The sequence below is a fragment of the Chinchilla lanigera genome, unplaced genomic scaffold (genome assembly GCF_000276665.1).
Source record: "Chinchilla lanigera isolate Chin_1 unplaced genomic scaffold, ChiLan1.0 scaffold00046, whole genome shotgun sequence".
Taxonomy (NCBI): domain Eukaryota; kingdom Metazoa; phylum Chordata; class Mammalia; order Rodentia; family Chinchillidae; genus Chinchilla; species Chinchilla lanigera.
In genome coordinates this window covers 18,413,910-18,437,878 of record NW_004955447.1, presented here as the reverse complement: position 1 = coordinate 18,437,878, position 23,969 = coordinate 18,413,910, and the positions used below count along the sequence as shown (strand labels likewise).

The following is a 23,969-nucleotide window of genomic DNA, read 5'->3' as shown; positions in this document are numbered from 1 at the left end:
GCTGCGGCTGCTGCAGGCCCGGCTGCAGGCGTGGGCGGAGGAGTACTGCGTGAGTGCGCGGCCGCGGGGCGGGGGGCCGGAGCGCGGTAACCACGGACGCCGGCGCCCTGGCGACCGCGGAGCGCGGCCTCGCTCCCCGCTTACTGTTCCTATTAATTATTCTTATTATCGCTTTCCGACCCCCGTTCCCCTGTGTGTCTGCAAGCCTCCTACTCTGGAGAAACCCGGGGGTGTAACAAAACGGGGTTTGTAAAGTACGCCCGAGGGATTATTACCCAGCGGCGGCGATGTGGACGCTCGTTGGCGTTGTCGTTTCGTCTGTGTGCTGGCCGGGCAGCGCGGCTCCGAGAGCAGGGTTTTAGCATCAAGACAGATCTCGGGAGGCCTGCTGTCAGGCCTTTCGGTGAAAGTCGTTGTTCTGTCATTAAACTCATCGGCGGTCTTCAGATCTGGTTCCTGCCCTGCGCGCTGGCTCTCTGTAATGCCCCCTTGTTCCAGAAAGTAGAATTTCCGTTGGGTTTGCCCCGAAATTTAGTCTGTCTACCTGGAATATGAAGTTCTTGCTCTTAATATGGAGACATCAGGTAGGAAGGGATGTGAACGGGAAATTAAACCCCCTCCCTGCGTTCTAATGTGGAGAAATTTACTTAACCTTGCAGATATGTTCAGTGAGAGGATTGAACTAGGTGATATGTAATGTTCCTTTCTGGAACTCAGGTTTTTGAGTGTGGGTCAGCTTGTTTCTGTTGATATATATATATATATATTTTTAAATTTTAAATTAAAAAAATTTTTTTTGTACTGGGAATTGAACTCATGACCTCGGGCTTGCCAGGCAAGCGCTGTGCCGCTGAGCTGTATCCCTGGCCCCGGATCAGCCTGTTTCTGAGCTCATCTACCTCGAGTCCCTTGGCCTTCCCTTTAACCAGGGCTCCTGGAGTCGTGCGCGCTCAGAGAACAGGTAGGGCCTTTTCTTTAGGTTTTTCTCTAGTGTCCAGTGGTCCTCCTTCTGTAACTCAGCGGCAGAGCGCTTGCCTCGTATGTGTGAGGTCCTGGATTTGACTCCTGGCATTGAAGAAACAAAACAAAACCAACAACAGGAAAAGTAAACATCACTTCTTTATGATGAAGACTTGGGATTCTTTACATTACTTCTAAAAATATATCTGTTTACTACCTAGTATCAGAAGGTTGAGAACAATAATGTATTTATCTTTTTTAAAAAAATTGTCCCATGACTTAACTGAATTCTGAATTAAAAAAAAAACTGTAACATAACTGACACCAGCTGAAACAAATGAAATGATTGCTTTAGAAACCCCCTTTAAGCACCGAGAAATGCCATGGTTTATTATCTTCCTGTCTTGGTTATATCCTGCTTCTCCGCCACTCTGCACGGATCAGGACTTCCTGGCCCTGCGGCCCTTCCGCAGCCTCCTTCGTTTGTCCGCACCGCTCCTCGGCCGGCCTCTTTTCCTGTCTGTGTTCCGGGGCAGTTCTCCCAGCTCTCGCTTGTCTGGCTGCCCGCTGGACGTTTTTACTTTGTTTTTTTTTTGGTACTGGGAATTGAACTCAGGACGCTGTGCTCACCAGGCAGATGCTTGTGCCTCTGAGCTACATTCCCAGCCCCCGCTGGCCATTTTTAATAGGGAGTACTTCTGTCATCTCAGTCAAATCCGTCTCAAGGCACTTTCGTCTCCTGTGTCCCAGTCACTCACCTCCTTCCTAACTGCACGTCTTCATCCGGACGTACTTCACGTGTGTTTTCCCAGCACAGTTGCAACCTCAAAATTCATGTAGAATCTGAGCGCTTTGTACCACTCCCATTGCTCCTGCCCCTGTCCACCTTTGACCGTCTTTCGCCTTGATTATTACAAAAATAACTCAAAGCAACTCTTCTAGGTATCAGGTCAGGCCGAGCTACTCCTCTGGCAAACCCCACGATTCCTCCACTGGCCTTCAAAATCCAGCAGAGTTACTCCCCGCCAACCTCTCCGCCTCATCTCTTCTCCTCGCCCTTGCTCAGTCCCCTCTGGGAACACTGGGCTTCTCGTTCTTTCCAGAGCCGCGCTGTCGGGGGACTGGCGAGGGTGATGCACAGGTTCTGTATTGTGCTGTCCGAGATGGTGGCTGTTGGGCACTTGAATGTGACGTGTGTACATGTTGGAACTGAATTTTTCATTCCACTTAAGTTCCAGCTAAGTTCAAGTAGTCCCACGTGGCTGCCGGCTGCTGGCGTGGACAGCACAATCCTCGCGCAGGGAGACGCGCTTCTGCCTCGGGCGCTGGCTCCGCTGTTCCCTCTGGAACGCCTTCCGCCTGTTGATGTCTGAGTGTGCTGTCATCATCCTCACTTTCTCACCCCCTTCAGATCATTGCTTAATGTCACCCTCACTCCTCCATCCTGTTTACAAACACCATTTCCTGTCCTCGTGCCTGGGACTCAGCCTCTTGTGTTTGTTTCCATGACAGTGACACTTTCTAAGTTGTACTTATTTACCCATTTATTTTACCCTCCCCTTCTCCTCTGCCTCTGAGAGTGTAAACTCCAGACAGCAGAGACCCCTGCCTTACTTTGCTCACTGCTGTATTCCCAGCGCTGACGACAACGCTGGGCACCTAGTAGTTGCTCAGCAAATGCTTAGTGACTGAACAAGTGCCAGACAACCAGTTTCTTTGACTCCTTTTTCTTCTTAAAACCTCACATCCGGGGTAGAACTGAAAATGATCCCCAAATATCTTTAATTCAGCCTTTGTTAAAATTGAATTAAAACCAGAAGCACAATTTTCAATTAGGAGCACAAGTGAGATGATTTAAGTACTTTTAACGATCAGTCTTTGGGTAGTAAAACAAAAAGATGAGAAAATATTGGCATACTGCTGCCTAGCCTACCATTTAAGTTACCTCTGAGCTTACTGCGTACGTTGTCATCTACAGTTTGGTTTTGGTGATTTGCTAAGCACTTTCCTGTAACACTGCAAAGGTGTTTCGTGAGTACCAGGGACATTTGACTTAAACATTAAAATGAGACAGTCATTGCAGCAAACGGTGTTAGTTGAGATGTTGTAGAGAGCTATGTTTATTAGCTGTAAATTATGCTTGTAGTGAAAGACTGATTTCGTTGACTGTGACGAGTTCTAATTAACTTGAGCAAAATAAAAGGCTATAGATGTCCCTTTAGATTTAGGAGCATGATTAAAATCATTATCTTGGGAAAATTATTTTCTGGGAAAATAAATGATTTAAATTAATTCTAAAACAATGCAAAGCTTTGGTTTTTCTTTGAAGTTGCTATTACTTAGACTGACGGATCCTATTTTTATTTTAGCTGGGTATGGTGGTGCATACCTGTAATCCCCGCACTCAAGAGGCTGAGGCAGGAGGATTGCTGCAAGTTCGAGGCCAGTCTGGGCTCCATAGTGAGGTTAAGACCTGCCTCAACTGCATAGTGAGAATTTGTCTCAAAAAATTTTAAAAAAAATTTCAAATCTCTCTCATACAAATACAATTTTTAAAAATCTCTCATCATCTCCACTCTAATCGGGCCATCATCACCATCTCAGGTGTAACTTTTAGCTGTACTTCAGGATCTCTTTTATTGTATCCTACACAGTGGTCTCCCCTTACCTGCTGTTTCTCTGTTCCTTGTTTCAGGTACTGGTGGTCAATAGTTGAATAGAAATAAGAATAACAATTCCTAAGCTTTACATCCTGCGCCATCCTGAGCAGCGTGGTGGAGTCTCACACCGTTCGGCGAGCTCAGCCCCGCGGGGACAGGAGCGGTCCCTCTGTCAGTGTGCGTGCTGTGTGTGCTCCCCACCTGCTGCTCACCTCGTAACCGTCTTGCCTGTTGGACCGACTGTTGTAATGCCAGGCTTGTAGTCAGCTGAGCTCCACAGAGTGAGAATCTCACAGTGAAGCAAAGGACTCATCAGGCCATGGGAGGCAGATTAACCCTGCACTTAGTGCAGTGCAGCAGGCGGTGTCGGGCTTGAAAACACGGCACGGTGTGTGTGGGCGTGGTACTACCCACGGTTTCAGGCATCCTCTGGGGCTCCAGAAATGTACCCCTCGTGGCTAAGAGGGGAATATGTTATACGTATGAGACAGTGAATTCGCTAAAAATATGATTTTCTAAGTTCAAAGACTTAAAAAAACCTTTTTGGCTTTTTTTTACAGTACCAGGGATCAAACCCACGACCTTAGCTTGCCAGGCAGGCGCTTATGCCACTGAGCTATATCCCCAGCCCTTGCTTTTAATTTTACAAAATCTAGCAGACTTCTGGGCCCTAGAAAAAATTATTCCTATTGATTTTTAAAAAAATTACAACAGGGATATATTTCTACTCTCTCCCCCGCGGGGGCACATACTGAAAATGAAAGCAAACATTGCCAACTCATGTACTTCTAGTCCTGACAGTGATAGTGAATTGGTGCGAATCTCCACCCGAGTGTTGATGAGGACTGTGATTATACCGCGTCGCTTCCCCGGAGGTGCAGGGATGGCTTGAACACACGACTTCAGAACTTGTTTTCCTCCCTGTGATTAAGAATGTTGGTGAGAGAGCCAGAGGGAATCCCGTCTTGTTCACTCAAGACCCAAGAACTGAGCCAGTTATCGGAAGCCTAATAGTCCAGTCAGCACGTGGCTACTGACCAACAAATGTCCGCTCAGTGACCTGGACACTGTAACTTTTGTGCTGTACTTTTAGTATTTATTCATTCACTGAATATTTTTCAGAGCTCACAGCTGCGATTGTGCTAGTTCTAGGGCTGAGAATGCGAGCTGTGTCTTGGTGGTGAGCGTCAAACTGGAGAAGGGCGGACGGGGAGGCGGGCAGTGCATGGCTCAGGCAGGGGGTGGACTGGGTGAGGCTGAGTGGGGGTTGGGGCCAGGTGGTAACGAGCATGCTTGTGTGTTCAGGAGTTCAGGCTCTGGCCCGGGCACATGGGGAGAAGCTGAAAGCAGGATGTGGGAAAGAGGCGAGTTTGAGTTACGTTTTAGAAAGTTGTTCTAAGCTGAGCTTGGTAGTGCATACCTGTAAACCCAGCACGTGGGGCAAATTTGAGCCCAAGCTGGGCAACTTATCTACTTATCTCAAAAAAAGAAAAAAGAAAAGGCTGGAGATGTAGTTTCATGCAAAGGCCCTGGGTTCAGGCTTCAGTCCTGAAAAAGAAGGTTGCTGTAGGTGTTCAGTTGTCCCATCACAAGGAAATGTGAAACTCTGAGGAGTGTGGATGGGGCTGGGTGATATTTAAGCAAGAAGGTGTACCAATGAACCCCGTATAAACTAGCCTGGCAATGTAGTGAACAAGAGCAAAGACTCTGAGAATGGCCCTCAAGGTTCATGTAAGAGTACACTGCCCAATACCCCCAAATTCATTTTGGAACATCTGTGTGATTTTGTTAATCAGCTCGGCAAGAGGCTCAGGTCACCTTGTATTCTGATTGCCTACTCCATGGAGATGTTAGCTTGAGAAAAGAAATTCACTGTACAGGGTTAGTAGTACCTGGAGTAGGTCACCTCTGGGCTGAGCCCCTGCTTCCTTCAAGGTGCTTTTGTTTTCCCTCAGAGTCCTGTGGATGGAGTTAGCATAGGTCAGATGCTCTGAGATTTGTTGTTTCACAAAATGTACTCTGTATGTTTATCGTAGCAAGTGGATAGCTCTTATACCTTGATAACCTAATCCCTGTAATAGGCCAAGTGACATTTCTTTAAGTAAAATAATAGACATGAGGACATTATAGTCTAGAAACGTTTGGTTATTTCATGTGTAGGCAGGTAGCGGGGAGGGGTGGTAATGCAGGAAGACTTCCTCATTACTCTTCTTTTGTGTTACAGATATCTGCACCGACAGGTGAAAGCAGCGTATTAAATATTGACACCGACATAAAAGGAAATTTATTGAGGTGTTGGTTCTGTTTGGCGTAAAATGATCTCTGTGGTTGGAATAGAGGTCTGTGCCAACCTACCTCTGTTTCCTGGTCCAGAAGCTTGTTGTAGTTGCTATGGTGTGTTCAAACACCAACTCCCTGCCACCTGCACTCCTCCTTCATCCACAGACTTTATGTCTGGAAGATCGTATCTAATTAGTAAATTTATGGAGCACATTTTCTTTCTTTGGGGCCTTTGTCTCTTTACTAGCCAGGCCAAGCTGCAGTAATTAACAAACCCCCAAATCTTGGTGTCGTAACAGGTGAGATGTTTTTTTCCTCATTCACACAGTCTGGCAGCAGCCCTTCGCTATCATCGGCTTGGTTTCAGTCTCCCCTTGTCTAGAGAACCATGTTGCAAGCATCCCTGCAGTTTCAGGGAAGGAGCTCAGGGGCATCAGAGCTCCATGCAATCAGAGAATTCTGCCCCTAACAAAATTCAGTGTTTTCACAGCAACCGTAACTCCCAAAGGAGATTAGTAACCCATGGGTGTTTCACAGAGGGTAGTACGATTCCCAGAACACATTAATGCTAGTGAAGCTGATGGTTTCATCCTGAATGTCCTGCTTTCTCACCTCTCACTTTGTGTCTGCTCCAGGCCACTAGAATGCTTGACATTTACGTGTTTAAATTCACACCTGTAACGTGGCTTATTCCTGTTGGTTTCCGCACCTTCCTTCATGCCCGCTTCTAGTCCTACTTCGGTGTAGCTCTCTGAGGGGTCATTTCCATGGCTTTCTTGCCCACAGTGATTTTCAACACAGGCGAAGCGCTGCTACCCCCTGGGGCTGTTTTTAAAGCTTACCCACAGGAATAAATGCATTTTACCCCGGCTCCGGTAATGCTGGACTCAGTGGGGTGCTGGCGGATGTGGGAGTGATTTGGGGCTGGGAAAGACGGTCAGGGGACCCTTGATTTGTTCACAGCCTGATTCAGCCTCTCTCAGCCAGACAGTCGCACCTGCCTCCCTGCCTACCCACTCCCTCCCTGGTGCGGACTGTGTGCTGTGCTCCTGCCGGGGTTTCTGTGTGGTGCAAAGCCCATCTGACCAAATCGTGCGCCTCTTCCTCACTTGCCTCCTTAGTTCTTTCCACAGTAGGAAAAAGCCCAGTGTCCACATTGTGCAAGTCAGAACTTCCAGACTTGGTCTTTGGACTCCGACTCTCTCTCCGCTAGTGTGCCTGCTGCTTTCTGTCCCTCCTATCTGCTGTTCCTCCTCTTGAATTGTCTTCCCGCTTTCCCCCTCAGCCCTCACCTGAGCCGGATTTGTTCTGTCTGCAGCTCGTGATCCACATAGAGCACTTCATACAGTCTCAGGTGATTACTGACCCCCTGTGGGGTGGTTATTCTCCATCCTACTTCCCTTGCTCATCAATATCAGGAAACTTTTCTTCTTAAAGTGTACCTTTATCGTAGGCGCTGCCAGTCCAGGGCTTTCTGTATACCAGGAACTAAGTGATTTATGAGTGAATGAATGTGGAGTCTGTGCTTCGGAGACTGCGTACTTACTTGGTACTGTGCTCTGCTGATCTCGTGGGGTGTATGCTTAGTAGGCTAATGTGACCCCACGGTAACCTGAGTATTGTGTGCAGTGCCCAGGGTGAGAAACTGCAGCATGTTGTGACATGTCTCAGGAGAGGAAGCGGACTCACATAGTATCCTCTTCTGCTATTTAAGCTTTGTACACAAGCACTCCATTTAGCCTCTACCACGCATCAGGCACGATGCTACATTGTGCTTTTAATTATTGTGGTATCCAATTTGCTAGGCTTGTGAGATGAAAACCTCCTAAATACTAGGGAGTGGAGCCTTCCGTTTCAATGTCTCTTTTAAGAAGATGCAGCTAAACAGAGGAGAAAGAGCTGAACTCAGATCTGCCTGATTCCTAAGCCCTATCTCCTCCCAGTGCTGTGTTCTGTCCCAGAGCTGTGTTCCGTCCCAGTTCCCCAGCAGCCTCCGTCTCTGAGGTGCTGGACACGACTTCTTTCTCCTAACGCTCTGCAAGGCATTACTGCCCTTATTTTATGGGAGAGGAAATGGGCTCAGGGAGGTTAGATAACTCCTGCAGGATCAACACAGATCTGTGGCAAATTAACTATGGTCAGACGTTCAGGTCTGCCTGACCCCTGGCCCCAAGGTCGTGCTCCATCCCCTCAGCCGTGGTGTGACCTCGCCAGAGGGCAAAGGCCTGTATGCGGCTTGTGGAAGTTCAGAGCGGTGACGTCTGCAGTGGTCAGGCCAGGAGCTGGTGAGGAAGGCGTGGACGGAGCTGTTCAGGCTCTCAGTCCCAAACGTGCCGAGCATGTCAGCGCTAGGTTCGTGCATTCATTCCATTTGCTAGGATTCTAGTGACAAACACGAGAAAAACAAAAGTCATTTTTAACTCAGTTTGTTTGGAGGAGGGGGAGGTGACAATGGAAGGGTGAGTCGGAGGAAAAAATGGCTGTGAGAAAAATCGGGCTACAACCTGAGCTAGCCGGCAGTTGCTATTTACAAAGCATGGAAAATAAACCAGCTGCCCGCTCAGGTGCGAGGCCACTCATGCAGACTGCCCACCATCCTCCGGACCTACCCCCGCATCTGTGCCCCCAGCCGCTACCCTTCTGTGCCACTGCCGCGAGGACCTCCTGTGGCTCCTCAGGGCTGCTTCAGGCCTTTGCCCTTGCTGCGCCCACTGCCTCGCTTGCTCTTTCCCTTGCATTGGGGCCCTCGGGTCACCCAGAATTTAGTGCAGGTGTCCCCACCTCAGACAGCCCATCCTTGCCTCCCCTTCCCACTCCCTCTGTACATGCCCCGGCCCAATCACAGTGGAGCAGTCAGCATAAGTTAGTAATGAAGAGCGCAGGGTTTGGAACCAGGCTGCTTGGGTCCCGGTCTCAGCTCTGACAGTTTACGAGCTGGATATTTTGCAGCAAGTTTCCTAACCTCTTTGTGCCTCAGGGTTTTCATCTGAAATGGCAAGGATCGTAATAGTGCTTCTGTCTCAGAATGTTCTCTTGCAAGGGTTAACTGCGCTTTTATCCGTGTAGGACACTTAGCACTGGGCATGTGGGAGGTGCGTGATAAAAAACCAAGTGAACAGAGCATCTCGTTTTCATTCACCAGCTCAGTACATGTTGGCTCTGAATACCACAGAATGCGGGCTTGGGACTGCAAGGAGCAGGACCTCGAGATCTCGGTCCCGAGGGGGTTCCTGCCCGTCTAAACCATTTCTTTTGCTGACACAGATACATATTTTGCTTGTGCACTTCTGCCCGGAGGCCGTCTCAATGATAGCTCTTCATTCTAGTTACTGTCCTCCTTGTATCCTATTTCCTGTTCTGGGGTTTATCGTGCCCAGGGGACAGAGATGGCCGGTGCCACATTATGACTTGAAGCGCCACTTACATTGATGCATTTTTATAGCTATGTGATTTAATTGTTGTGTGTCGTCGTATTTCTTTGTATGTGTGATTGTTATGGGGCAGGGTCTTGTGCATAGTAGTAAGTGTCTGCTGCTGTTGCATCCCCCAACCCACTGTCTTTCTTTTTGTAAGCTGGAGTCAGTTACAAGTTTGACTAATGTTAAAACAGTAAAATCTCACCACGGGATGAAGAAAGTAGAATAACAGCGAAAAGGCCTACTTCTCATCCTCTCGTGTCCTCTTCTCATCACTTGGAAGGTTGTTCAGCCCTAAGTGGACTCACTGCTTTCCTGGATTCTACCCAGTTTCTTCTCAGGCCAGATTTCACTTCCTCTCGGAACCCTTCCCTACTTTCCAAGACAGTGGACTTCCAAATAATTCCTTAGGTTGTGCTCACTCTGGCAGCACACACACAAATACTTCCCTGGGTTTCACTATGGGGACTAGCTGCCTACCCCCCTGTCTACCCCATCAGTCAACAAGTGTTGCCCTTCTATCTTGTATCTCCATTGTACCCTGAAGCCAGCAGTACTGTCAGAGAAGTTGTGTTCCCTTTGAGGGTGGAGTAAAAATTGAATTTATGTAGAGGATGAGAACCAACAATGCAGATAAATTTAGACAGCATTTGTGTCATAAAAGGTTTGTTCATTTTATAAATTTTTTGCAGAGCTCCACTGAGGAGGATTATTGCTATAAAAATAAACCTTAGATCGTAGAGGCATAGCATAGCACATACCTGGCAACTTTCTCAACCACATAGCAAGCAGTTCAGTGCAAGCATTGGGTCAGCAGCCCTGCAAATCTCGTGGCTCCGTCATCGCTTGTGCACTTGGGGTCTGCTGCCGGCTCCTTTGCATTTGGCAGATGGGGAAGGGGAGAGAGAGAGAGAGAACTTCTCAGGAAGCTTTCTTGTTGGCCAGGCCTGGACAGGACACACATCACTTCCCATGCTGCTAATGAGCTCAAGCCTGTGGTCACACGAATGGCGAGGGACGCGGGCAGGGGGCCTGGCTGTGTGTAGGGCATAGGCTTTGGTGACCACTCAGAGGCTGTACCACAGCGAGCTTGCCAGAGCCGGGCAGCCCCCGATCGAGCAGGTCTTTGTCTGCACTGGGTCCCAGAGTGAAGGAGTCTCACTGATAGCGGCTGTTTTGGTGTTACAGACAAACTCCTGCGATCAGAACCTAAACAAGTGCCTCGAACTCATTGAGCAAGTTGCCAAAGTACAGGGACAACTCTTTGGGATCCTCACGGCAACGGCCCAAGAAGGTGAGAGTAAGCCGTGTCCCCCCATCACGCCACACCTTCTGGTCTCTCTTTTCTTTGTGCTTTCTCGGGTCCTCGGGTGAGGTGCTACAGCTAGATCTCTCTCACTAATCGGGCATGTACACTGTCTTAGGAGGACGTAACGATGGTGTGGAAACAATCAAGTCACGCCTTCTGCCTTGGTTAGAAGCTTCTTTCACGGCTGCTTCCCTGGGAAGACCTGTCGATAGCAAGGTCCCCTCTCTACAGGTAGGAGGCTGAAGCATGGCCTTTGGCTTTCGGAGCGGTACGATAAGCCAGAACTTCCAAGAAAAGGAGAGAGCTTAGAGTGTCTCGGCTTGGGTTGATATTCCTGGTTTCCATGGGCCAGCAGCAGCATCAAGCAGTTGGAGACTAGAAAGATGCCGTATGTACCTTGCCTAGGGCATCAGCGTCACGGTGTCTGGGAAAACAAAACATCTGTGTAGTAGGCTCTTTCTGTTGTCACAACAGAATACTCAGGCTGGGTAATGTGTAGAGAGGTTTATTTTGCGCACAGTTTTGGAGGCTAAAGTCCGAATGCAGGTGCTGGCCCTCATGGTGGCGGCATCCCAGTGGCAGGAGACCACGCTGCTGGGAGGGGTCATCAGGTGAGACAGAAGGCCAGCGCGCAGGGAGCCAGGCTTGCTCTGTTACAGCAACTCTCTCAAAAACCGAGCCGGGTTCCGTGCAGATGACATCAGTTCCTTTCTAGGGCAGGGCCCTCCATGACCGAATTATTCCCGGCCGTCTCCTAAAGCTTCCACAGCCACTGTCTCCTCACCTCACCGAGGGAGCAACTTCCAACACAGAGACCCCGACACGCACTCAGACCACAGCCAAACGATACTTTTCCTTTGCTCCTATTCTTTCTTCCTTTGCTTTCTTTCATTTGTTTTTGAGACAGAGTTTCATTATGTGGTTTAGGCTGACCTTGAACTCACTATGTAGTCCAGATTGGCCTCAAATGCAGGGATCCTCCTGCCTCAGCCTCCCTAGTGCTGGGATGGTGGCACTCCCTAGTGTGCCACCAACCTGGGTTCAGTAACTAGTTTTTTTTTGGTACCGGGAGTCAAACTCAGGACCTTGTGCCAGGCAGGCACTTGTTCCACTGAGCTACTTTTAAATGTTTAAATTGATTTACATAAATTCTTTTCCAACACTGAAGCAGTTAGAGTAGGAAAGTGGGAAGATCTTATAAGATAGTGGTCAAAGGATTCCTGCTTGTAGATCACTGGGCGGAAGGCCAGTCCCTCCCGCATGGTCCTGGGTCAGGGTCTAAGCTTTTGCACGCAGTTTCTTTACTGGCTGAAAGGGGACAGTGATTTTGATGACCTAATAATGGGGTTATTGTGAGAATTAAATATGAGAAGTGTGGTACATGGTGAGTACTCTGTAGATGTCAGTTGTCATTAAGCGCTTTTTTCTCCTGAGAATTTTTGGATATTTCTCAGATTTTCACTCATTATGGGTGTTATTCTAGGTACAGAGATGTACGATAATATTTGGAAGTCTTTTAAAAGCCAAGTTATAGTCTGTATACAGTAAAATCCACAGGTTGATGCATTTTGACAAATGCATATGTCCATGTAGTGCATACCCTTTCCAAGAGATAAACAGTTCCATCACTCCAGTGTATTCTTTGTGACACCCTCAGGGCGCTACCCTCTGATTTCTGTCATTCTAGATTAATTCTGAGCCTCATGTAACTGGAACCATACATTCCGTGCTCTTTTGTGTGTCTGACTTCTTTTGCTCAGAACAGTGTTTTGGAACCCATCGTGTCCTTTCATGCGTTCAGACTGTTTTTTGATTTGTGTATCTTTCCAGGATACGTTTGATAGAGGTAGACAGAAAGAGAAGGGCCTTCGGGATCAAGACGTACAACAGTTAAACTACAGCTTGAGCTCCACCCGTAGTCAAGTCAACCAGGTTCAAGACGAGTAAGAGGAATGCAAGTTATCTTTCCCGAAAAGAATTGTTCTAAATCTGGAAGGAAAGTAATGTTGCTTATTTGAGCATGCATTGTCAAATAAGTAACATTGTGTGCGTGTGCACGTGTGTGTGTGCACGTGTGCGTGTGCACGTGTGTGTGTGCACGTGTGTGTGAGTGGGTGAGAGGCGGGGCTGAGTTTGGGGTCGGGATGTCTAGTTACTCCGTGGTCTCTGGTCCCTTGGCTCCCGCTCTGGAGCGCCGTCTCCTCCATGGGCTCCTTATCAGCCCATGTTCATGAACGAGTAGAGATTGTCAGTTGAAAATCTAGTGGTTGAGAAGAAAAAATTAAAAACATACAGAATGTGTCTTTGTTCCTTTCCTCATCCCTGAGACACAAACCCAGCACCCAGATTTAAAGAGGTAGAGACTGACTTCGGCTGACAGGCTGGAGATTGCCCCCTGCAGTCCGCGAGCTTCGAGGCAGGGCAGCACGGCAGAGCAGAACCGCTCACTTTTCGGCAACCAGGGAGCAGAGAGAGTCCAGGGCGGAACTGGGGAGGGGACACAACCTGCTGGGTCACGCCCATGGTGAGCCACCTCGCCCCGCCTTTGAGCACATGCGGCTCTGCGGGACATCCAGATACCAACCATAACAACGGGTAAAAGATCAGGTAGATAGGGCAGAGAAGAGGAAGGAGGGCAGAAGTCAGAGGAAGCAGCTGGTGTCGACCTGTTAGATTCTTTTAGGGGCCTCTGTATGCCTGACTGAGAGAATCAGAGGTTTGGTTTTGTTTTTTAAATAACCAGTTCAAGATTTTGGAATTGCTATGAAGTGTAAAAATGTATATAAAGACATTAAGCAATGCTAGGCCACAACAGATACTAAATGCATGCTCTGGGAAGAGTCAGGATAGCAAGGTTAGGGAATCATTGCAAAGAAAACTGCAGACTCTGAGGTGTGCTTGAGAAAGACAAATATATATGAAACTTCACTTGACACATAGTACTAAAGAAGGATTTATCAGTATGACCAGGCATGGTAGCACATACCTATCATCCCAGCTACTCAGGAGGGGAGGCTGAGGCAGGAGGATGGCAAGTTCAAGGTCAGCCTGCATCACTTACTAGGTTGATGTCTCAAGATAAGAAGGGGTTGCGGGGGAGGGGGCGAGGAAGAAGGCGTTTGGGTGTAGCTCAGTGATGAGGTGCTTACCTGCCTAATCTGTGTAAGGCTCTGGTTAAGTCCCCAGCACTACAAAAGAAAAGAACAGAAATCCTTCAACAAGGCATTCCTGCTGTCACGCTTTGCTGCGTGAGTGGGCAGCAGGGAGGCCTGTCTGCATGAATTCAGGCTGTGCCACAGCGCTGAGTGGAGCTCTGCCTTGCTCTCCGATGAGATTTCCTTTCCTCTCCCCACGAGGAGAGTGTCTATTAATTTTGCTTGGTAACCAAAGTAATACAAATTCCTTCTCAAACGCACATAATAAATAGAAATGTAATGATGAAAAACTTACCTGTTGCCTCACCCGGGTTAACATTTGTCATACAACGCAATCTGGAAGTTCTCTTTTGTGAGTGTCTTTATGAGGCATGATCAAAAATGTGGTGAACGTGGCCGGCAAGTGCCATCCAAGGGAAAGGCAGACCTGTAAAAATACTGTCGTGTGTCCTCATTCACCGAATCTGACACCACTGACATCCGAGTCTTCTCCAAAGTCAAAATGACTGTGAAAGGTAAATATCTTGAATTGATTGAGGATGTCAAGGCAACCATGACACTGCAACTAATGTCACTCATGAAACAGGACTTCCGTAGTGCTCCAGAGAATAGTAGGAACTATAAAGACAAGCACGTTTGAAGTGAGGGGAATATTTTGGGAGGGGTTAGTGGCAATACATCTTTTATTGTAATGTATTCTAAAAAATTTAAACACTCACTATATTTGTGTTTTACTCCGGAGATTTTGTGTCTGCTACACTTCTACCTGGAATCATAGTCATTGTACAGTTGTCACACAGTCATTGTACAGTTGCGGCAGTCCACCTGTCCCACTATAGCATGCAAACAGCATAATTTCTCTGAATCTCTGCAATTTATCTCCGCCCATGTCAGCTGATCCTTTAATTTGCCACATGTGCATAAGAGTCCCTGTTAGGTAAAATGTACAGTTAGCGCCCAGTGCAGACTTCCATTCCAAGCTGCTTCTGTCCTCTCACGGGGACTCCTTTCCCCTGCTCTTTGCTGGTACTGGAACTCAGGATAGCAGTGCTGCATGTTCTCCTGGTGCTGTGGTGAGGCGTGTGGCTTTGTAGTGCTCTCTCCATTCTTGCAGGCCTGGGTCCTCCTGAGCGCTGTGTGCTGATGGTTCCTGAGTTGTGTCTTGTCTGTAGGTTTCCTGGGATATTAGCTGGCAACTGCTGCAGGTGACGAGGGCCCACCTGTGGTTATGAGGCAGGGCTTCAGGACTTTGCTGGTCTTGATGTGTGTTTGCACTGCTGGGACCAGGATTTCCCACCTCCCTTGCTTGTTACAGTGACTTCCCATAAGGGGCACTGGGGAACCAAGAAACTTTTGTGAATGCATGCCCTTTTTAAAACATTGTTTGGAAATTATTTCAAATGGAAACTTTGCAAGACTAGTGCTATCAACACACCCTTTTGTATGCTTTTTGTTTTATTTCCTTTATGATTTATGTGTGTGCTTTATCTATATATGGTGATAACTCTGTTGAATTCAATTTGGCCCACATTTGTGTTTGAACACCGAAAAATTCAAGAACTGAACATATTTTTCCCATAACAAATAATGGAAAACCAAATAATTGGTTCGAGGGCCTAAAATTACACTTATAAATTCATTTTTCCAGGATTTTAACAAATTTTGCAGTGATGTCTTCCTTTAACTCTATCATGGTTCTCACAGTTTTCCTCTTAGCTTTCCTGCTGGTATCTCTAACTTCTTTGGAGCCATGGTTATGATAGTTTATGCAAATCAAGTGGAAAAGAGAAGCACACTGACGAACGCTTTAAGGCACCAACATAAACACTTTGTTTTCTGGGCCAGCGTGGCCCTTAGACTGCGGCAGCACCCTCTGCGTCCGCGGCAAGTCGCAGTGCCTGACTCACGCTCAGCCCGTACAGGTTTGGTTCGACTGCTGATCAGAGTTACCAAACTGAGCAGGTTTGGGAACGCTGCTGTCTGCGTGGTGGAGAGTTGGAGCTTGGCGCTGCTGGGCAGCTGGGGCATCACTGCGCGTACTTTTCCCCTCCCGGAATCGTCTGAAAGTTGCGCACACGAGGATGCTTGCTGCTTTCCTCCGAACTCGCTGAGTTGTAACCCGCTGTGGTTCTTACTCTGTGCTTCTGTCTGCTGTGTCCTGAGGGCTGGGGTCTGTTCCCAGACTGGGGCGGCCAGCGCCCTCCTCGCTCCTACTGCTTTTGTTTGTTAAGGCCAGGTACTGCCTGTCCTGCAGTGAGCGGCCCAGACAGGGAGTTCCCCAGCTTGAGCTTCGTGGGGACCAGTTTGATTCTGACTCAGCTCCAACCTGTAGGGCTGATGAGGGGACAGACCTGCGCAGGGTTGACGAAACCCCGGACAAGGAAAGACTCACAGATTTTATCCCTGGGCTCTGGTTGTGAATCTGGCTTTCCCTCATCTCGTGTGTCCATTCTGCTGGACTGTGCGGTGGATCTGCTTCCAAAGCACCTTCCCCACCTGTCCCCTCTCTCCGTTGCACTGCTGTTGCCTCGGTTCGAAGCTGCGATACCTCTGATGTCTCTGCCCAGCACAGTTGTCTTCCACCTTCCGGCTTCCCTGCGTCCGTTCTTCATTACCTTCAAACCGTCTTCCACACAGCAGGTGCATGTGAAGTGTGTCGGTATCCAGCCATCCAGCTGGAAACTGTTGGGGTCTTCCTCCTGTGCACGGAAGACAGTCCTAGCTTTCTGTGCCCTGCCGGATCCGGCCCTGCCTGCACTCCTTTCTCATGTCATGCCCTCCCTCAGCGTGGTGCCTGTGCCGCTGGCTGGAAAGAACTTTCATCTGTCACTGGCTCTTTGCGTGGCTGACCCTTCGTTACGCTCCATGTCTCAGCTTGAATGTGACTGTCGGAGTCTGTGCCCGTCTTAGGTTGAGAGGTCTTTCTTCATTTCTCTTTTACTTCTCTTTCACAGTGACCTGCTTTTCTCCTACTAGCACTTACACAAACAGACCCGAGTGCACATTTATGGTCCCTCTTCCCCTGGAGCCTGGAAAATGTCCACGGCCAGCATTGCCATGTGGTGCTGTTACGTTTCCAGAATTCTGACGGGCAAAGTAAGTTCTCAGTCACTTGCATTACGAACGAATGAATCCACAGCCAAACATTTAACGAAAATGTGTTAACTTGATTAAAACAGTTCTTGGCACGTGAATGTACTTCTTTCCCTTTTCTCTGTATGTCATCCAGGCAGGTGAAATTTGTGTGTGTTTGTTTTTTATGTATATGAGCTCATGCATATATGCTGTGTGTCAGGAGGAGAAAATACTCGCTCCTGTTCGTTCTCTCCTTCCTTTCCTGATCCATTTTCTTTGCTTTTCATTCTCTACAGTTCTTGATAAAATATTCATTTTCTCATATTTACTTAAAACCAATAACATACTCATATTTGAGTGAAATCACGCTGATTTCAAGTTTCAGCAACTATTCTGTGAAGTTGTTGGTATTTTGTCTTTCTTTTAGATTTCAGACATTTTGTTTATTCTTTTATTTTTCATTTTTAGAAAAGATCTTTTGTGACAGGCACTAGTTGAATTGTGGGGTAAAGACAAAATCCAGTCCTTACCCTCAGAGACTTTTTGGTGTAAATGCAGTGAGATAGATGTGACGGAGTTCCGGAGAAAGGGAGACACTCTGTGTTTGAAATCAGGGCAGCATGTGGAGTGGCGGAGGAGCGGTGGGGTGGAACTTGGGGTGATTTTCTGTTGCCTGTGATCTGTGAAATTGATAGGAACCTCCTATCCCATTGTTTCTTGATCAGCTTCACTATCCAGGTGAGCATTTGTGTTAGATTTCCTTGACAGTGACATAATACCTGAGGTAACTTAAAGCAGGAGAGATTTACTTTGGCTCCTGGCTCAGCCCACGGTCACTTGGCCTTGTTGCCCAAGGCCTGTGTCAAGGCCAAGTATCATGTGGGGGGCATATGGTGAAATAATGGGGGAGGTAGAAATAGAAACGGAATTCCTGACCCGTTAGATGTCAGCTGTGCCAAGTTCGCGGTCTCACAGCTTTGAGGAATAAGGTTGAGAACCAAAGGAAGAGGTTAGGAGAGTTTTGCTGGAAGTAATAGGAAGAAGAATAGCTCCTGGATTTCCGGGAGGGGTCCTGAAGAGGTGGCCACCAAAGCCCTTTGTAAGAGTGATTTAGTTTTTAGGTTTTTACTTTTGAGATAGGGTCTCACTAGGTAGTTCAGGCTACCTTCAACCTGCTGTGTAGCCCAGGTTAGCCTTGAACTCATAGCAGTCCTCCTGCTTCAGCCTCCCAAGTGCTGGGATTACAGGCATGAGCCAGCATGCCTGGCTCTATAAGGATAATTTATACAGCAAAGTCGCAGTGTAGGTACAACATAGATACACCTACAATCAGCCTATAGGATTACAAGTATAGCTACTTAGCTAATATTGGTCCAGTAGGTAAGTGGGGCATGTAGCAAGGGTAAAAGGGAAGGACACAGCATTTTGAGGGAGGGATGGTTCCAGATGCCCTGGTCACCGACCTGGATGCCTTATGTCTGTCTGGACTTTCTGGGCCAGGTGGTGCTAATTGCACTATGATTCCAAGTTACTGTTTATCTCGTAGGGAGGATGTAAGCCTGGCTATGGCGTGTTTATCTGGAGGCCTGGCCTTCTCTAGATGTGGCTGCAGTCACAGTTCTGATGTCTGTCTTTTTGTGCTGACTTCCTGGGGTCCAGTTTCTTTCTGACTGTGCGCTAGTTTTTGTCTCACGTAGCTGTCTGTAATAGTGCCGCCAGCTGAGGACCAGGCTTTCGGTATATGAGCTTTGGGCAGACGGGATCTAAGCCATAGCAGGGTCGCCTCAGGCCTGTGTGGTGAAGGCACAGGTCAGAGAAATAATACCCATGCAGGCCCGCTGAGGGCAACTTCATTTTCGTCCCGTGGTGTCCATCCCACTCCCATTTGTTTTTAAGTTCAGACAGATGTAAAGAAGCAGCGTGCTTCGTTAACGACCAACCTGCAATAAAGTCCTCGAAACTAAGCATGGCAGCAGCTGTGTGGAAACTCAGGGCATGTTGCTCAGTAACTTGTAGAAGTCAGAGGCAGAAAAGGAGGAAATACTTGTAGTCAGTGTGATTGGGGAGGACTTTCTTCAGAGATGGGCAAATAAATTTTTTATATTTAAGAAGTCTGGGAAAAATCAGTCCAAGGTAGCCCCATAGTGCAAGGCAGTGAGACTAGATATTGGTATATTGCTGAAAAATAGAGATTTATGTGGAGAGGCACCTGGAGATTGAGTGTGATTAGAGTGGATGAATTAGGCTGAGAAGGAGGAATTGAGCAAGTTTCCTTGTCTTTTATGTTCTAGCATTAACACTTAGTGATAGTCTTTTAGGGTACTAGTGCTGTGACTTCTTTGTGTTTGACACTGAGCAAAGGCTGCTAGAATGTTTCTGCATACACGTCCAGCACAATATTTGCAAGATCATCTGATGAAGTGCAGATGTCTTATAATTCGATTTTGTTTATGTTGAATTTATATCATATGTCAGAAATTCCCAGGAGAACCTATGCCTTGATTTGGAAAGCCTGCCAATTTTGAAAAATCTGTCTTTAGTTACTGATTTCTCTTACAGTCTGGCTGAAACTGGAAAGGCTGTTGAAGAAACCAAGAAGAGCTCGGCCATATCCCTTTTGGCTGCAGAGGAGGAAATAAATCAGCTAAAAAAGCAGTAAGAAAAAAATGATAGGATTATTGCAGCCTGCTGATTAATTATTGAATTTAACTTTTTTGGCATCCCATTACTGCATGAAAGAATCTGTTCTCAATCAAAGAGAAAAGGCAGCAATATTTTTAATTAATGTCTCATGTATTTTTCATACTGCAAACATAGTATCTATCTACTAGAGACATAAGATAGTTTGGTTTTTTTTTTTTTTTTGGTACCGGGAATCAAACTCAGGACCTTATGCTTGCCAGGCAGGCGCTTGTGCCCTGAGCTATGTCTCTGGCCACAAGATAGTGTAAAGGAATCTGAAAACCTTTCCATAATTCTAAGGATAGTTACTGTTACCATTTGATATTCCTTCTAATTAATATATCAAAAAGTGAAGAATACAAAATAATAGATACAAGGATAAAGTTTTGGATCTTTTCATTTACATTAGCTTCTTGTATCACTTAGGAAAAAACACTACAGAGCTTAGTTTGGATAGGTTCATAATTTCCCATTATTTGGATATTTCACTTATTTGAATATTAACTTGGATACTAATTTTCAGTATTGGAAACAACATTGCGGAAAATTTTACTTTAAATTTCATAGCATTTCCTAAAGATCGGTTTCTAGAACAGGAAATAAGAACAGATTCTTTAAGCCTGTACCTTTCTTGATCTTAATTGTGATCCCCCTCATACCTGCACACACACCCACATTTTCATACCTGTGTCTTTTGTTCTGATTTCTTCAGAAATTCCTATAAATCTTACCTTGGAACACAATTCTATTTCCTACCTCGATCTTCTCCCTCACCATCATTTTAGTCTCTGTTTCCTATTTGGTACCTTCTCAAATGCACTGGTCATATTTCTCCTTGATTCCCATAGCTCCTGTTCCATTTTTTTACTGTTTTTTAGTGTAGCTTTTGGTCCCATTATATTTTTAGCTTCTCTGCATTTTTCTTAATCTTACCTCTTGCCTTTTCATTTTATACCGTTGTCATTTTCATCGCAGTGTGTTCTCTTATCATTTTTGCTTCTGTTCTGGGTTGACCATACCTCTTTGGATCTTAACAAGAATGCCAATTTTTTTCTAAAAAATTTTGTTGCTGTACTGTATTATTTTCATAGATCCACACTTCCAGCTCGTTCTGTGAATAACCTTCAATTTTCATTGTCATTCCTTACCTTTAAAGCCACCTGTTCTGAGAACTAGTGAGGGTAGGAGACTGTATCTTAGACCAGCTCTGGTCTAGGTTTTGAGGGTCACATGTTTCCAGAGTTTTGTGAAGTTGAGAGGAGTCCGGTGTGCAGCAGTATGACTAGAGCCACACCATTTTTTCTGCGGAACCTGAATGCATATTCTTTCTCTAGAAACCTTTTCCCACGCAAGCAGCAGATGTGTACTGGGACCTTGACTCGGGCAGTTCTGTTCCCGTCTGCTTCGTGTTTGTCCGTGTGTCCCTCCAGCAGTGCTCTAATGCAGTAATGGCACACTGAGTCACAGCTAATGATGTTTAGCACACCAGTGGTTGCTTATCACCCTTTCTTCCCTTCCCTGTCCCTCCTCTCTGCTCCCTCTGTCCCTCTCCCTTCCCTTCCCCTTCCTTTCCTTTTAAATTTTCCTTTCTTTATTTTAAAAATAAAAGGAGGAAAACATTAACAGACAGACAGCGTTTTACAAAATAGCAAAAGAACAGTACAGACAATACGGAGTTACAAAGTGGTAGGAAATTAACAATGTTTATTGTATCACATATTGATATCTTCAAAGTGGTTTCTCATGAAAACAGATAGAGACATGCAATACTGATCAACCAAGGACTCACTGACAGTTTCTTTCAGCAAAGAAATAGAAGACAGTAGAACAACCATGTTAACTATCCTGTATATACATACATACAGAATTTCTCCTTCTTTCCCTTCTCTTTTCCACATCCCAATTGCCCTTTACCCTTGAGTGTTTACCTTTCATTTCACAATGTCTATCATACTTCCTCCTTTTAAATTTTTATGTCCTTTTCTCTCCCCCCAACGCCCCATTGTTCAGGCTTAAATCCCTTCAAGCCCAGGAGGCCGCCCGCCACAGGAGCTGTGCACCTAGGCAGCAGGAGCAGTGCAGAATTGAGCAGAGGGGTTTGGCCAGGCAGAATACAGATCAACGAGACGCAGAGGCGTACGGGGTCTATGAGAAACAGAGCCAAGACATGAAAGACGAAGTAGCTGTCCTGTCTGCAGAAAAATCTGGTCGCCAAGGAAGGTCAGACAAATTCTCATCTCTCTTTTCATTTAAGCTGTCTTTGCTGAGTTAGTAGAAAAGCCTGGGTGAGGGGTTGGGGGTTAAGTTAAAATGACATAAACCAAACCCCAGTGGTCTGGCTTTGCCTTGTAAAGGGATTGATTGATTGATTGATTGATTGATTGATTTATGCTGGGGATCAGACCCAGGGCCTTGCTCATGTCAGGCAAGAGTTCTACCAGGGAATCTCAATTTTAGAGATTTCCTTTAACTGCACCTTTCCAGAGAGAGAACCCTGTTGGATTGCAGTACTTGGACAGTGATGTGTGTTGAGCTGAGAGATGTGGGCAGGAAGAGTCTTCGGCTTGAAACTGGGCTGTGTGGGTTGATGATGCAAGGGTTGTCCACACTGAAGGAATGCTCCATCATGTTAGGGTCCTTGTTTCTGAGGCTGGAGGGTGCTTGGAGACAGCTGTCCACTTCTGTGCACGGTGTGTCTTTTGCTCACCTTGTGGATGGCACGTGGGCGGAAGGTTCCTGCACAGTCCTGCTGCTGAGGGCGGGTGTTGAGGCAGGTTACTCCCACGGTGAAGGCACAGCAGCATGCTCGCGTCTCGGCGTTGCCCTTATTCTTCCTAACCCTCAGCTCCCAGTATGCCCCAGTTCACCTCCTACCACCTGTCCTGGTCCCCCTGGCACCACCCGAGTCGTTCCTTTCTAGGACTCGCTCTGCCTGTGCTGTTCTGGTGCATACTAGTACGGGCTCCCAGGAGCGTGAGCCTTTCTGTGCTGGGGTGTGTGTTTGTGCCTCGGGAACTGGCAAAGACTACAGACAGAGCTTCTCCGCCTCCCACCAGAGCCCCTGACCAGCCGGTCACTACGGTGTTTTGCACAACCTCTGCCCCGTACTTTCCTCTATGAAGCTTCCTTGTGGGGCCCCATTCTTCTGGGCTGAGTAGTCTGACACTTTATTTTGTCCGTGGCAGCCATCTGCTCACCCCACAAGGCCCGTGGGGTGCTGGTGTGCCGTGCTAGACGTGCCGTCGCTTGCCCTCTCCTCTCCCCCTGGCTCTTGCCAGCCGTGTAACTCCAGGGTAGTCTCTGAAATTTTTCAAGACTGCATGTTCCTCCTCTGTAAAGCAGCCAACAGTCAAGGCTGACCTCACAGGGTTGTTCAGAGGGCAGAGCGAGGTGCCGCATGACCGAAAGTGCTCTGTCAAGTCCAAGACGCTGTGTCGATACGCATCTTCTTGTTTTGTGGCCTCTGGAATCAAGTGCCTTCTGCCGGCCTTGGGGGAGGACATCACAGGCAGCCGCTTGCCCTGCCCTGGAGGACGCTAGCTCCTGTTTGTCATTTACAGATTTGGTGGGTGAAAAACCAGAGTCCGGGCTGACGGACAGAGCAGGCCCAAGTGTTTCTTCCCTGGCTGATTCTCGCTTACCGACAGGTCATCCAGGAACCAGTCTCCTAACCCTGAGGCTCAGGGCCGCAGTGACAACTACGGCCGGAGCAGGTCTGCCAGCCCCTGCACCGCCATCGCCAAGATCAGAAGCCCGTCACCAAATCGGTCCAGACTGTCCAGTGTGGCTCGCAAGGCCGCCCTCCTGTCCAGGTTCAGCGACGCCTATTCGCAAGCCCGCTTGGACGCACAGTGCCTGCTGCGGCGCTGCAGTGTCAACACGGAGACCGTGCAGCGGATCATCTACATCGCCACTGTGGTGTGTGGCAGGGCTGGGGCCGGACCGGGTGTCCCTGAGGGCGGCGGGGGCAGCAGTTTGGTGAAGTCGTGGTGCAGCTTTAAGACTGGAAGACCCGAGGTCGCTGAATGGGGGAACTCTGTGGTCTCTGCACTTGTCCGCTCTGTCGCTCCCCGCCTTCCTCCCACTTCCTTCTTTCCTTTTCCTTTCATCACACACACGTGAGTGTGAAGTGCTTTTCACAGCCAGTGAGCTTTCATGCATACATTAATATTCATGTTGGCCGACACTTGTTCAAAGAAGCGTCCGAAAGTGCAGAACTGCCTCCAGGGGTACTAACGAAGTTGATTTGCGCGGCCCTTTCGTTTAAATGCCCACAGAGCACACAGTAGATACGTCATGCAAATAGCTGTCGCTTGATTGGTTTCCTGCAGAAAGATTAGCGATGGTAATTGTGTTAGTGCTTCTGTTTGTTTAATGAAGAATAGTTACTAAGACTGCCAGTGTACCCGCTACTTGAGTGTAGTAAATGAAA

The 23,969-nt window shown here is 47.4% G+C and overlaps 1 protein-coding gene and 1 long non-coding RNA gene across 3 annotated transcripts in view; one reads left to right on the top strand and one right to left on the bottom strand.

The window, feature by feature from the left end:
* Spata18 (spermatogenesis associated 18) overlaps positions 1–23,969 on the top strand; it is a gene marked incomplete at its 5' end in the record, with an annotated part of 35,998 nt that continues 12,029 nt past the window's right edge. Inside the window, 7 exon segments of one of the 2 annotated variants that reach the window (XM_013518527.1) lie at positions 1–49; positions 10,505–10,610; positions 10,741–10,856; positions 12,456–12,568; positions 19,415–19,510; positions 21,548–21,757; positions 23,185–23,455. In XM_013518527.1, coding sequence (XP_013373981.1) covers positions 1–49; positions 10,505–10,610; positions 10,741–10,856; positions 12,456–12,568; positions 19,415–19,510; positions 21,548–21,757; positions 23,185–23,455 — 961 coding nt within the window. 2 annotated transcript variants of the gene reach the window in all.
* LOC102018240 lies at positions 7,658–10,497 on the bottom strand. Its single transcript, XR_262446.1, has 2 exons — positions 10,078–10,497; positions 7,658–8,282 (listed from the first exon to the last, which is right to left on the bottom strand). It is a non-coding gene; the product is annotated as an uncharacterized LOC102018240 (long non-coding RNA).